Source organism: Paramormyrops kingsleyae, chromosome 11 (assembly GCF_048594095.1).
Source record: "Paramormyrops kingsleyae isolate MSU_618 chromosome 11, PKINGS_0.4, whole genome shotgun sequence".
NCBI lineage: Eukaryota > Metazoa > Chordata > Actinopteri > Osteoglossiformes > Mormyridae > Paramormyrops > Paramormyrops kingsleyae.
In genome coordinates, this window is record NC_132807.1 from 26,585,939 (window position 1) to 26,599,923 (window position 13,985).

The following is a 13,985-nucleotide window of genomic DNA, read 5'->3' on the forward strand; positions in this document are numbered from 1 at the left end:
TTTATTAAATAATTGCTCATTAATGATTCTCTACATGTGGCATGGCTCTGTGGATTGAACTGTTACCTCCGGGGTTGGGTGTTTGGGTCCTGCCTCTGCTCTGTGCATCTGAAGTTTGCATGTTGCGCAGTTTATCTTTGGGATTGCTCCTGAAGTCTAGAGTAGGGCTGGACAATTATCAAAAGCGACATTCAGAACCTCTAATCGACCTAACCTTGCCCATGTTGGTTACTTTGAGTTGAAATATATATTTTTAATCTGTTAATACTTTCCCCAGTGTGTTCATGTACCGTCCCCTTAAAAACATACTACCGCGTGTCCTGTCACGTGACTCCGCCCCGTCCAGTCTGCCACGTGTAAGCAGCATGGAGGTGAACTCAAACACCGAGCTGACTATTTCATTTCAGCAGCTTGTATACCAAAGAAAAATGTCATGTCTGTAATTTGGACACATTGTAGTTTTAGTGACAAAAAGAGGTAAAAAAAAAAAAAACGTTTCAACTACCAAAGGGTGCCTAATACCACCAATCTGGTTTCAACACTAGCAAAATTTAAAATACTGTGGAAACCGCATATAGTGATCACGGTTATAGTGATCAGCCGCTTATATGGATCAAAAAGCTTGGGACACAGTCATTCCTCTACAAGTACTGTTTAAATAATTCACTTATAAGTAGTCTGCTTACATTTAGGGTCTTTTTATACATAACACGGAAAAACATCAAATTAAGTAATTCTTTTTTTTTTACTTGCCAACTTTGATTTGCAGTAACCCGGTCTGCTTCTGGTTAGCTACCTGAGGCTAATGCTGCGAGCACAGAAAACATGTCGGGAAAATGAAAGATATTTTCTCTCAGTTCCGAATATAGTTTCATCAAAGATTATGATAAACTGCCAAAAACTACCCAACTAGATGCAGTACCGAAACTACAATAAGCTATATTTTATCTACAGTACTGTACTATGTTATAGCATATTTGAATCTTTCTTTTTCCAGTAATTTAATTTGTACAGTACTGTAATTTGAAAATCGTTTGAAACAGCTGTACAGTATTTTGAAAGAGTCGATAAAATTCACTAGTGACGCTGTCCATTTTATTATCTTATATTCATGTAATAAATAGGCCTATACAAATGTCAATTAGATGGTAATCTGCCTGAGACATGAAGAAGAAAAAAAGAAAAAATCGGTTATAATGATCATCCAATTATTGCGATCAATTTCACCCACTGTAATTTATTTTGTTTAATTGCAAGAAATGCAAACACTTTATTTTCTACTTTTTTAGGGAGCTTGCTTTTACATTAAAACTAAAATGTGACCTTTTTCATGAGACGTTTTCTTTTCAAGTGATTGGTGCTTTGATTTCAGTTGTTCAAAATATTCCATAAATAACCACGAATAGTTCATCTGTATGTTTCCTTCATAAAGACATACAATCTTCCATTACAAAAAATATCCCATAATAGTTGAGCATATTTACAGTACAAACCTTGTCGGTGATAGACGAGGGCAAATAAACCCCCAAAAATGAAATAATCATTCATTAATCGTAATCGAGGTAAAATATTCAGTTAATCGAGATATTGATTTGAGGTCATATCACCCAGCCCCAGTCCAGAGAGATGCAGTTAGGCTGCATTGCCAGTAGCATGCAATGGTGTTAGCATATGAAGGCTAGTGCTAGTAGTTTGTTGCTTTGGATAAAAGTGTCTGATAAAAAACGTACTTTGCACACTGACATTTTGGATGGGCAGAGCCCCTCCCCCACAGCCGCGTTTAGGAGAAGCAGACAGAATTAAGACGCCTGAATGTTACAGCATCTTGGTTTTTTTTTAATTTCGTCATGAAGTAACTCGGCACTGATCATAACCCAGCAGCTTCTCCTCCTTTTCCATTTGTTCTTCAACTGTGTTGATTTGATTTGTTCTTCATGCCTGTTACATTTGCCAATTTCTCAGAACTTTAGTATATTAGATCTGTTTAGCCACATAATTAGGCCTATAGCCTACCTATAATTGTGAGCACTGTAGGACTCAAAATACACTATTTGTCCAAAAATAAATACAAATGGAGAAAGAACATGAAGTACATAGGCACCAGATTCACAAGGGTCCTCCAGACAAAGTGAATTTTGCTTCCACCAGTTATCACAATACAGCATGAAAGTTAATCCCAAACTGCATTTTTCATTCTTTCTGAAATACGTTTATAATAAATGTACTTCCAATGGGCGTCGTTAGGTCCGATGACTCGGGGCTATACCTCCGAGTATTTTACCTCTAGCCCCGAGTATTGCAGCCCCGATGCCAATTAGCTTCCTTCAAAAAAAAAAAAAGTCAAGCCCCAGTTAAGCTTAACTTAGCCGCTGATCTTTTCAATAACTAGAAACTACCCTGCTACTTCCTTAATTTTCCTACTGAACTACAAACAATACGATGCAATATTTTAGGAATTCCCCGATGCATCATTGATCTGGCTGAAATTCAACACGATTGCATCCTCTACCGGTTTCCACAAGCATTGCAGTCTCATCACACTTATCTGAAGTTTTTTTTTTAACTTAACGGTCGGCAAGATCCCATGTATCGTTTGTTCCTTTTATTACCCGGACCGCAACCAACTGACAAGGCGTTAGATCAGTATTTGTATCCGACATAGTATCCATTGTATCCGTGTGTCTATTTGTATCAAACACTGGCCGCTGTTTGTATGCGTTGTAGGCCTACTTAATATTTGTTATATTTAACCTTTGCGGAAATTTCAGTACAGTTTTTAATTCGTTTCTAATGTGTTTTGGCCATGCTTTAAGTGTGAAAAAAAAACAAGTTCTAGCACTGAACTTGTTATTCTTTACCGGTAGAGGTGCCAATACGCAAGAAACGTTCCCGGTACTCTGAAGAAGTACCAGTCCATTTCGAGCACTGGTTACTGGGCAGCTGAACAGGCCCGTTACTAAACCTATACGGTAGCTGTTCTTTGACAGTTCTGTATATAGGCCCATATATCTATTATATATCTAATATAGGACCTACGCCATTTTAGACTGACATTAATTAATTTGGTTCATTGTTCTGACCAGGAATCTCCACTTTAAAAGATATAGTTTTATACCCGTAATAAGGCTCTTGACATGTTTTAGAAATTCAGGCATATATTGGGTACAATTGCAACAACAACACTTGCAAAAACAAATAAACAAATATATAAATAATGTAAAAAATAAAGTCAGTGAACAAAGTGCACATTTGATCATTTTTTCTTTAGTTTTGTTGTGTCGCAGTGGTGCAGTTGTCGAACAATGAAATAAAGTCAGCTTCGTTCTGAGGGTGACATTAACTCATTTCTCGATGAAACCTTAAATCTCTGGGGTGAGATAAGCTCATCGGAGGTTACATCACGTCCTTGTCTCTTCATTTCCATATCCCGGCCAGTATCAAAATGACAATTTGTTAGTTATATAAACGTTCCCGTAAAGACGCCGAAACTCCCAATGCTTAATTATAAGGATCAAAAAAACCCGAAATCGCCGCTCAGAAGATGGGAAGTGAACATAAAGCGCGTTTCCTCGGAGGAAGTAGTCCAAGCCAAGCAGTCACGGGGAATTCAAGAAAAGAAACATCAAAAGTGTAGCCTACAGAGATGATGAAAGCCGAACCGGCTGCCAGCTTGCCAATCTGATCCTAATTAAACTGTAGTTTATACTCATCACTTATTTGTTTAATGGTTTTGATTTAAAAGTTTAAATGATTGTCCAGTGAAACAATACCTCAGAGAGTATCAGGTGTTAACTGGTCTATGGTTCTCCACTTACTGAACTAAACACACTTCGTTGAAGTAAAACAAACCGTCCGTATTGTCTATAGATGTACGTTGTTTTGTTAACCGAATCAAACATTTACACCACAAATTCTAACTTCTTAATATTAATAATGCGGCCATGCAATTCCAAGCATTTGCTCTAAGTCAGATTACAAGTAGCCTTTCTGGTCATGCACGGTGAAATTGGCAGCGGTCAGATGAGGATAATTTTTTGGCAGCAGCATTTTTACCGACACAACAGCCCAGTGATCACTGTTCCGTGTCAGGAACGAGGAAGTAGGCAGAGCTCAGCCGAAACCGACGGTGCGACCGTCCGCAGATCGGATTCATGTCGTTTGTTTTGCGGAGCGATGGCAGCCTGTGTGAGCGCTTACTAAAAAGTAAGTTACTGTTCCTTTTATGTTACAGTTTCTATTATGAAAAAGTCGTTATTAATGATAAAAATGCATTTATCCTTATTTTTAATAACGTTACTCGTAAGCCACCTATAATGTGGGTTAACCGCACTTTCGTTTATTCACATTTTTTAATGATTTGTCTGGTTTCGAAATAAAATGGTGACGTAAACTGTAGTCAGGACCAAAATGTTACATTTCACAATCATAAAAATACGGGAAATAACAGAAAAGTAGCGCGCATTTCTAACTTTTGTTTAGAATAGTTGAAGAATGAACCTCAGCGTTTAAAATGAAAATCCCATCGGTGTTTCTGACTGGAACATTACAGTGTTAATAATGTTGTTTTAAGGGACATAAAGAATAAAAAAAAACGTTATCAAGAACTGCTGTATATTATCCAAAAGGAAAAAAAAAATCCTCAGCTGGTTTTTGCATGGATAACCTATCTGTTCATGTGCATTGGTCTTTGCTGATTATGATCTCAGAGTATATCTGGTTCATATCACCTGAGGAGATGTGGCAAGTCTAATTGTGGGCAATGATGACCAGTTGTGATCAGTTAAGCCCATTTGATATGGTGAACTGGTTTAAGCAGGCAGGCAAGGGCTGTGAATGACTGCAGAGAAAACATTCATCACACGCTGAAAAACTCTGTACCTTCAGTATTTTCCATTGCCTTAATGTACACCTGAGAAGACCTATTGAAAATGCCCCCCCTACAGGTGCCAGAGCGAGTGCCCATGATGGGACATGACCGCGAAAACCTGGGTGTGCCATAGGGTGAGGTCTGGCCCGCAGCCCGCAGCCGGCAGCCGGGGTGGGTATGAGGTATGAGTGCTTGTCGGCTGCTCCAGCAGCAGAGGGTGGGGCTGCTGCAGGTGCTGTGCTCCAGCGGCACCGCCGAGATCCTGGAGAGCGTGCTGGACCGGCTCCTGGCCTGGGACGTGCTGCAGTGGGAGGACTACCAGACCCTGCGGCCGCCTAACCGGTCACTGTGTACCAGCGCCAGGGAGCTGCTGGATATGGTGGCCAGCAAAGGCGAGGAGGCATGCGGGCTCCTCCTGGGGGCCCTCGATCAGGTCCTCCCCGGGGCTCAGAAAGCGAGCCTGTCCCTGGGGGCGAGCGCCGGTGGTCCTCCCCTAGCTGACAGGCCTAGCCCCTCCACAGCCTCCCAAACGCTGTGGAGCGAGCGGCCGTGCCTGGTGGTCCGGCTGCGGCCCTGCATCGGGGCAGCGCTCCGGGCCCTGGTGGAGTCGGGCAGCCTGACAACCTACGACTGCGACGAAGTGCAGTTGCCCATCAACACCCCCGCACAGCAGGCAAGCGCAGGCGACGACCCGGCCGAGCTGCTCTCCATTACCTCGTGGTTCTAATCCTTTGTGGTCTTCTTCCTGATTGGGTCAAATTCTGCCTAACTGACCCGAAACAGGAATTTGTGTACTGGTTCCTAAACAAAGTGGCATTCTGCTTTGTATTCAAAATGGCAGTGTAAGGTGGTGTTAATGAGAGTCCTGCTGTTCACCCACATAGGCGAGGCGACTTCTGGACCTGGTGGGTTCGAAGGGCGAATGTGCGGCAAAAGCTCTGCTGCAGTTTGTTGAACGGGTGGAGAAACCGCTAAAGTGGCCGGACTCAGGGACGACTTTCCCTGCAGGTAGCTGCTCCCGTGACCCTCACTCCAAGCACTACTGAAGTCATTTACGTCTTTCACATACTATAACAAATATACCTTGTCCAGGGGTGAATCTAGGATATTTTAAGGTGGAGAGCATGATTCATATAGAGGGACCAACATTATCGTTAACCAATGGTATGTTTTGAATTGATGAGTGGCAGGGAAGGGGGCTCATCAGGGACCAATCAGCTTTCAACTTGGGTCAATGTCCCCGTGGCCTCACCCCTGTACATGTCTCCATTTTTCTTGGGCTTCATGATTCCTGGCCTTCATTGACCATAAAGGTCACCTGATGAACTCTACCGGTATACTGTGTTTATTGTACCAGCTGGACCAGGCTTGCCTGTGTGTTGGTGCCACCTCGGTGCTGGCTTGTCTCCTGATATCAAGTCCACCTTTCTCCACTTTCCCAGAGCTTCTACAATACCAGAAGAAGCTGAGGAGCTCTGTTGCTGCGCAGTCCCACTTCCTGAACACCTACGGAGGCACAGGCAGCCTGTCCTTGGACGACGTCTACACGGAAGGCCTGCTGGAGGTGTCCCAGGGCGGTGAGGAGGCCCAGCGGCCCATTGGGCTGGAGGACATCTTGGGCCAGGTGGGGACACTCAACAAGGATGCCGACATGGTACTGTTGCTGGGAGAGGCGGGCAGTGGGAAGACCACACTGCTGCAGAGACTGCACCTGCTTTGGGCCAGGGAGGTGACACTGGAGAACTGGATCCTCCTGTTTCCCTTCAGCTGCCGTCGGCTGAGTGCGGAGGAGCAGGAGCTGTCCGTCAGGGACCTCCTCTTTTCACATTGCTGCTGGCCCGACCGGGACCCGGAGCCGCTCTTCCAGTTCATCCTGGACCACCCGGACCGGGTGCTCTTCACGTTTGATGGGCTGGACGAGTTTCGCCTGCGTTTCACAGACGAGAAGCGCGTCTGCTGCCCCATGCAGAGGGCCTCTGTCGCCGCCCTGCTGTTCAGCCTCCTGCAGGGCTGCCTAATGCAGGGCGTGCAGAAGGTGGTGACGAGCCGGCCGGAGGCCTTCGATGCCTCACTTAGGACGTATATCCGCAAGGAGGTGACGCTTAAGGGTTTCTCCCCCGAGAGAATCGACTGCTTCTTGCGGAAGCAGCACCGCGATCCTGGTCTGACCAGCCACGTCCTCCAGTCTCTCCACAGCAACACGGCGCTCTTCAGCCTCTGCCACGTCCCGGTCCTCTGCTGGATCGTCTCACAGTGTTACAGGGAGCTGCTAGGCAGCGAGGGCAGCCATTTGCAAACCTTCACCGACGTCTACATCATGATCCTGCAGCACTTCCTGCAGCGCCGTTGCCCCCGGCGCCTCCCCCTGGCAAGCGGCTGGGCCGGCGGGTACGCGGGTGTGGTGCTGCGTCTGGGCCGACTGGCCCTGCGGGGCCTCCAGACGGCCTGTTACGTCTTTTCGGACGGGGAGCTACAGAGGTATGGGGTGACGGACAACGATGTGGCCACGGGCTTCCTGATCCGCAGCGACAGCTTCTCCGCCCTGGAGAAACACTACGAGTTCCTACATGTCACCATGCAGTGCTTCTTCGCCGCTCTCTTCGTCATCCTCGGGGACGACGCTGACGGCTCGGCCGTCTTTCAGCTCTTTTGCCCCCGGGGCAGACGGAGACCCTCATTGGCTGGTGTCTGCTCCATGCCATGTTTGCCCCATCAGGACCCTGAGCTCAAAGGACACACGTCAGAAGCCGAGCGGCCCAATTTACAGATAATGGCTACCTTCGTGTCCGGACTGCTGTCGCAGCGGCACCGCATTCTTCTCATCCAGTCGTGTCCAGCATCCGTCCTGGACCGAAAGCGTCAGCAGGTGGTGAGAGGCCTTTCCCGGGGCATCCAGAGGCACTTCCGCTCCATCCCGCGGCCAGTGCAGGGTGAGAAGAAGAGCATGCACGCCATGCCGGAGTTCGTCTGGCTGATAAAGTGCATCTACGAGATGCAGGATGACGCCATGGCCCGGCGCTCTGTGGCCAAGCTCAAGGTGGAGCACCTCAAGTTGACCTACTGCAACATCGGGCCTGTGGAGTGCAGCGCCCTGGCCTACGTGCTGCAGCACCTGCGCAGCCCCGTGGGCCTGCAGCTCGACTACAACTGCGTGGGGGATGTGGGCGTGGAGCAACTGCTGCCGTGTATTAGGGTCTGCCACTCACTCTAGTAAGGCCGCGAGTCTCCCTCAGTCGCTTCGTAATCCGACTGCTGGATTCGTCCCAGCAGCTGTCAAATTCTGAGTCTCAATTTGGGGTCGCAAGATGATTTTCTGAAAGTGCCAAAAAAAAAAAGTTTCAAATCACTGGCCAGGGGAGTGTTTCTCTCCCAGCTCGACAAATATTATAGCCAGCAATCTGTTAGATAAGATAAGATAAGATAAGATAAGAGATTTTATTGTCATTGTATCAGAAATACAACGGAATTTGTCTGGTGGCTTACGGCTCAGCAGCAAAGAGGTACATTAATGTACCGCATTAATATAAAGCTTTAATATTTATTTACCACATTAATATTTAGCAAGTTTTATCAGTGGGGACTCCCCTCCAACCCCCCCCCCCTTTTGGTAAATTTCCTCATATCACAGAACTAGACAAATGGTTTTTGGTGGGTTGCCAGACCACACATTTGAGAGCCACTACCTTAAAGGAAATGTGACTAGACTCAGTTCTCATTTAACACATAACTGATTTCTTAAATGCTTTCTTTGGTGTAACACGATGCCTCCTGTGACCGATTTTTCAATTTCCTTTAGTCTAAGGAACAACAACATATCAGATGAAGGAATTCGGAAACTCACAGAGAAAGCTGTTCATTTTGAGAACTTCCAGAAGATTGCGTGAGTGCACCATATTGCATTAGTAACGTGATCTACTTACTTTGTATTATCCAGTTTAACCAGTATTTAAATGGTTCTTACCTGGGGTCACTTCATACCCCCCCTTACTAACAACAGCTTCTGATTTCATAAACCAAATTATGACAAGTTAAAAACGTGTAGGCGTCTCAATCATATTTGCTGCCTTTTATCCCATTTTTCTCAGTTGCCGTGATTTAACTCTCGATTGAATGAATGGCACAATCAAACTACTTACTTATTACAACATATAATGCCGAATTTGTGTCATTTGAATAAATAGCTGTAATTTCAAAATTCAAAAGTTAATAAACTACTAAAAATGTTCCTCACAAAAGGGACAGCAGAAGAGTGTTTCAGATAATTATTGGATCATTTGCTAAAGGAAGAACAGCCTAGTCTAGAATTTATCTCAATATAGATTAATAAAGCCCTTAATTATTGCTCAAAGAGCTAGGAAAAAAATCTTACGATTTACACATGAGAAATTATAGGGAGTCCTCGGCTACAGATTTGGATATATATTGTTTAATTTGTCCGATAGATTCAATAAACAGATTAGTGCCGTAACTAATCTGACAGCCTTATGTCAGTGAATTAGAAAACAGTGAGATGACAAACCAGCAATGTAATTCAAGAGGGCAGAGAATAGAATAAAACAGTAACATCATCGGGCCTTTATAATAAAAGAAACTAAAACGAGCATTATGTCATTCTCACAGACTCTTCAACAACAAGCTAACTGATGCATGCATGATGCACTTTGCTGAACTTCTCAAGGCAAAGCAGAATTTTTTGGCATTAAGGTAAGTGGCCCGCTGTAGCCTCTTAAAAGTGAGGATCATCTGCCTGTACGGACTGTTCAGACTTTCCCGCGGGGCTCCTGAAGGCTACAATGTCTAAGGGGAATCTCTCCTGATGTGGCGGGAATTGTGTTATAGGCTGGGAAACAATTACATCACAGCGGTGGGGGCGGAGCTTCTAGCAGAAGGACTGAAAGAAAACTCCTCTCTGAAATATCTTGGGTAAGAATAAAGGAATTTGGGAAAAACAGAGGTTCCTTATGTATATATTAAAAGAACTTGAAGATGTATGAACTAATGCACTGGTTCCTTGCACCAGGGCATGCAGATTAGGCTTAGTGGTAATTTACTCTTTAGTTAGCCAGTCACCAATAAACACCTGAAACTACACAGAAAATGCAATAACACACATGAATGCAGCACTAGTTTAGCTTTTGTCTTAGTTACAAGTTTTAATTACAGTCACATTTTTGACCTGGAAGTTGGAATATTCCTTAGCACTGAAATATTTTAGTTTTATGAATTTTCCATTTTAAATTTATGAAGTGTTGGTTGGCCTGTCTAAGACAAAATCTTGCATACTATGTTATTCCTGGATAAGTTCTTTATGGTATTCTTTTCGGGGGGAATTCATCATGAATTTTTTGAGAACAAAGTGGTCTGCTTACAGGAAATGTTTTTTTTGTTTTAGTTCACAAAATGAGTCAAGTTAATCGACATTTATGCATGTTGTCAAGAACACCAGTATTTGTCACTAAAACTGCACTAATGGTCTTTAACCATAGGTTCTTTGCCAGATATTGATTTTATAGCCATACTAACAACAATGGTGATTTAATAAATTCAAGCGTAGTGTTTTAGGGGCTTTAAGCTGTTTTAAGCTGGTGCCTTATCTGGTTACAGGCACTGATCATTAGTGTCTCATTCAGCTGAAACCAACACAGAGGCCAAAAATAAAGACAAATTTGTTACCAGTCACAAGTATTTGCTTTCTTTTTGAGAAACACAGACAATAGCCTGTTATTTATTTGTTTTCTACCTGTTTCCCAGATTGTGGGGGAACAAAATCAAAGACAGGGGGGTAGAAGCACTGGCCAAAGCACTGCAAAGCAACTGCCGTCTGGTGTGGCTGAGGTAACAGCGGGATCATCCTCAGCGCCGCCGTCTGCTTCTCCCCGTGCTGCAAACCCGCCCCATCCTGTACCTGTGATGCGACCATGATGTGTGTGTGGGGGTTTTATTTGACCCGTAGTACCTGTGTGTTGGAATAAGCGAACTTGCCGGTGTTCGGTCTCTCCTCTCTACAGTCTGCACAGTTAGCAAGAGATCATGCGATCACTCGGTCGGAGTAACAGGACTTAAGAAAGTACTGTTTAGAACTTGTAGGAGTCACGTGACAGCCTCAGGGCGTGGGATTAGCGTGAGTTGTCAATCAATGACCTGCTTCCCATTGAAAACGGCACTGGGTCAGGTTGTGCTTCCATTGTTTGTGTCAGAACAATAGATGTCTGAGGATTGTATTTTGTACTGTGGGTTTGGAACCCTCATTTCTACTGTCCTATAGATAAACAGGCAGACAAGATTTACTACGATCTGGGTGGAACTTCTGCTGCTGGGCTACATAGTTCTGAAAAAATGTAGCCCGGTCTGCAGCCATCAGACTAGTGTTCAGTGATTTTGTACTCAGCCGACTTCTAAATTCCTCGCCTCAGGCAAGTGGCCGACCTTAATATCCAGCCGTGATTACAATGCAGATTCAAATGTGTTAAATTCATTTTGGGCTTACTTTCCTTTATTTGTCATATATAACTTAAGAATAGTGAACTATAATTGTTTTAATAATGTTGGAGGTGCTTATAAATGTCCGTTTAAAATTAGTAATAGCCTTCATTATTTGACTAAATCAATAATTACGCAATTGTATATAGCCCTGTAACATTTTAAATTAACCCATCCTTCAGTTACTTAAGTCGGCACGTAATTAATGTAGAACCAGAAATAATCAAATAAAGACATTTTATTAGCACGAATGCATTCGTAAGACATATTAGCTTGTTTTAACATCATCAAAAAGTTTGTGGTTTCATCTATGGTCAATTGAATCTGTATTTTAATCAAGGCTAATTAAGGGCTTAGCTGAATGGAAGCCTGTATATGTGCCTCTCCTGGTTCCACTCCGTCCTGCACGCTGTTCTATGCTGGGCCTTGCTGTTGTGGTTCTGCGCTGTATTGAACCGTTCGGATTTTATGCGCCGTATTGTTTTGCAGCCTGGTAGACAACGGCGTGGGCAGCGCTGGGGCACGAGCTCTGGCACAACTGATTAAGACAAGCCAAAGTCTGGAGGAGCTGTGGTGAGTCTTCTGTGAGGAGCATCAGCCTCTGGGGCTGAGGGACGATGCAGAGAAAAGCCAGGCCTCTGGCCTATGTTTTAAGCTGCATCACGGTTGACTGACATTATCCACCTGACACCTCAAAACCTACAATACCTGAAGAACTGAGTTAACTGTTAATTGGAGTTTTCTGCTTTTTTTGGATAAAGACAAGCTTGGGCTAACTTGAGAAGGGGATGTTTATACGGGCTCCTGTCTGTTTAAGTGCGGCTAAAAGGACGTTGCCTTCCCTTTAAATCCGCTCACTTCTTTTCACATTCACAGCCTGCACACGTCCTCCAGCTGTGCTTTGTCTTACTAACAGGTTAAGCAAGAACTGCATCACCAGGGAGGGTATCGAGTACCTGCTGGAAGCATTGCAAACAAACACCAGTGTCAAAGCAATCTGGTAAGGCCTCCTGCCCTTCCAGTTTTACACCGGAGCATTTAGACAATATAAGAGTATTTAGAGAAACCATCCATCCATCCATCCATCCTTCAGTCTTCTAAAAGCTTTTCCTTGTCAGGGTCATGGGGTTCAGACATGGTCTGCTTGCTTCCTTATCTTTGAATTTTAAGTACAGTTTGTGTAATCGGTATTATTCTTGTTTTGTGTTTTCATTTCCATCTACTGTAAGAGCTCCTGAGATAGACTCTTGGTTCATTGCGACCCTTTACTGCTGTTTCCCATGGAGCTGGAAGGGAGCAAAAAACATGGACTGTGTGGAGGTCCCCGAGGCCCGGGGTGCGAAACATTGCTTTACTGGGTAAGTGGTTACGTAATAATCCAGACTCTAAAACATTACTCTTTCCCAATAAAGGCTGAAGGGCAATGATCTCAGTCCAGAAGAGGTCGAGGAGCTGAAACAAAGAGACCAGCGACTGACTTTCTGAAGAGAATTTTTAATCAAGGTCACCTCTTACTGTCAGAAACTGGCTGTTACTTCACTCTTCCACATACCTCACACATTTACCTGTTAAAACGCACAATATTAATAGTATCTCGTATGTACATAATTTGTTTTCGCAGCTTTGTTTAAGGTACAAAATGTGGAATTATAACATGAAGGTCTTTGGTCTGAGCCATACCAGGATGAACTGAGCATGTTTGAGAGATAATTTTGAAAATGTTGACAAAACCATGGTTATCGATTCAGTCATTTTCATGCCTTGTAGCAGTTCTGTAAAAACATTTTCTCGCTACTATTTTTGAGAGCGAAGGAACTCAGAACTCAGCCCAAACCAAAACTTAATACAGCTTGCATTTTACTTCACTTTAAATAAAGAACATTTAAATTATTGACTAATCTGGTATGTGGCTGCAAACTGTTTGTATTTTGCATATTTTGGAGTTTTGTATTGGTTTTATATTTGGTGTTGTGTATGGTTCTGATTTATTTTTCTGTTCAAGCTGTGCTATCATGATACAAGTGTGCATGAAAGAAAACCGGGTAATAAAGTCCAAACTTTCATTTTGGCAGCTTGAGTTACATTTCCATCCTCCTTGTGCATAGCAGTGAGCGAGGAGCACGTAACTCATCATCCAGTTACCCTAAATTTACAATTGTTCATTCTGCCATTGTACCTGCCTGCTAACACTTTTGCCTAAGTGTATAGTGATGACATATTTGCTGGAATTATAGTTTGTGTCCAAATAAAATACTCTAAAGGTGTTGACTGATACATACCTGTGTATCATCTTGAGTGGTTTTGGTGTAATATACATAAGCCAGGTTGTAGGCCAGCACTTTTCTCTATGTTCTCTGGAAAATAGATAAACAAAAGGAGCTTTAGGAAAATAATGCCTATGTACAATCTCATGAAAGATACGGAAGTTGCTCCAGACAAATGCACCGTATGGAATGTGTGATTCTTGCGCAAAGTTAGAGCTAAAACACAAGGCTACATTAACTACTCAAGCTACGCCATTTTTGTCCTATGATGGCCCTCAGTTGCTTTATGAAAGTGATTATTTGGAAAGTAAAATGACGTGTTAATGGTGCATCTGGCCTTTGTAATCAAAGACCGTATTGTTGAATATGTCAGA

At 43.6% G+C, this 13,985-nt stretch overlaps 1 protein-coding gene across 2 annotated transcripts; it reads left to right on the forward strand.

Annotated features, from left to right (window-relative positions):
• Positions 1–4,086: 4,086 nt before the first annotated feature.
• nod2 (nucleotide-binding oligomerization domain containing 2) lies at positions 4,087–13,621 on the forward strand. Of its 2 annotated transcripts, none has more exons than XM_023790437.2 (11): positions 4,087–4,203; positions 4,944–5,540; positions 5,752–5,875; positions 6,310–8,077; positions 8,664–8,747; positions 9,488–9,571; positions 9,707–9,790; positions 10,619–10,702; positions 11,837–11,920; positions 12,264–12,347; positions 12,577–13,621. In XM_023790437.2, coding segments are annotated over exons 2-11 (2,886 nt in total). In that variant the 5' UTR covers positions 4,087–4,203; positions 4,944–5,051; the 3' UTR covers positions 12,578–13,621. The 2 variants fall into 2 exon arrangements, with proteins under 2 accessions (XP_023646205.2, XP_023646204.2); XM_023790436.2 differs by having other exon boundaries at positions 12,760–13,621.
• Positions 13,622–13,985: the final 364 nt, after the last annotated feature.

Coding starts and splice junctions, on each gene's coding strand:
- nod2 (XM_023790436.2), top strand. CDS start 5,052: ATGAGTGCTTGTCGGCTGCTCCAGCAGCAGAGGGTGGGGCTGCTGCAG. Junction 9,791..10,618: donor TCCTCTCTGAAATATCTTGG/GTAAGAATAAAG, acceptor CCTGTTTCCCAG/ATTGTGGGGGAACAAAATCA. Junction 11,921..12,263: donor CAAAGTCTGGAGGAGCTGTG/GTGAGTCTTCTG, acceptor TCTTACTAACAG/GTTAAGCAAGAACTGCATCA.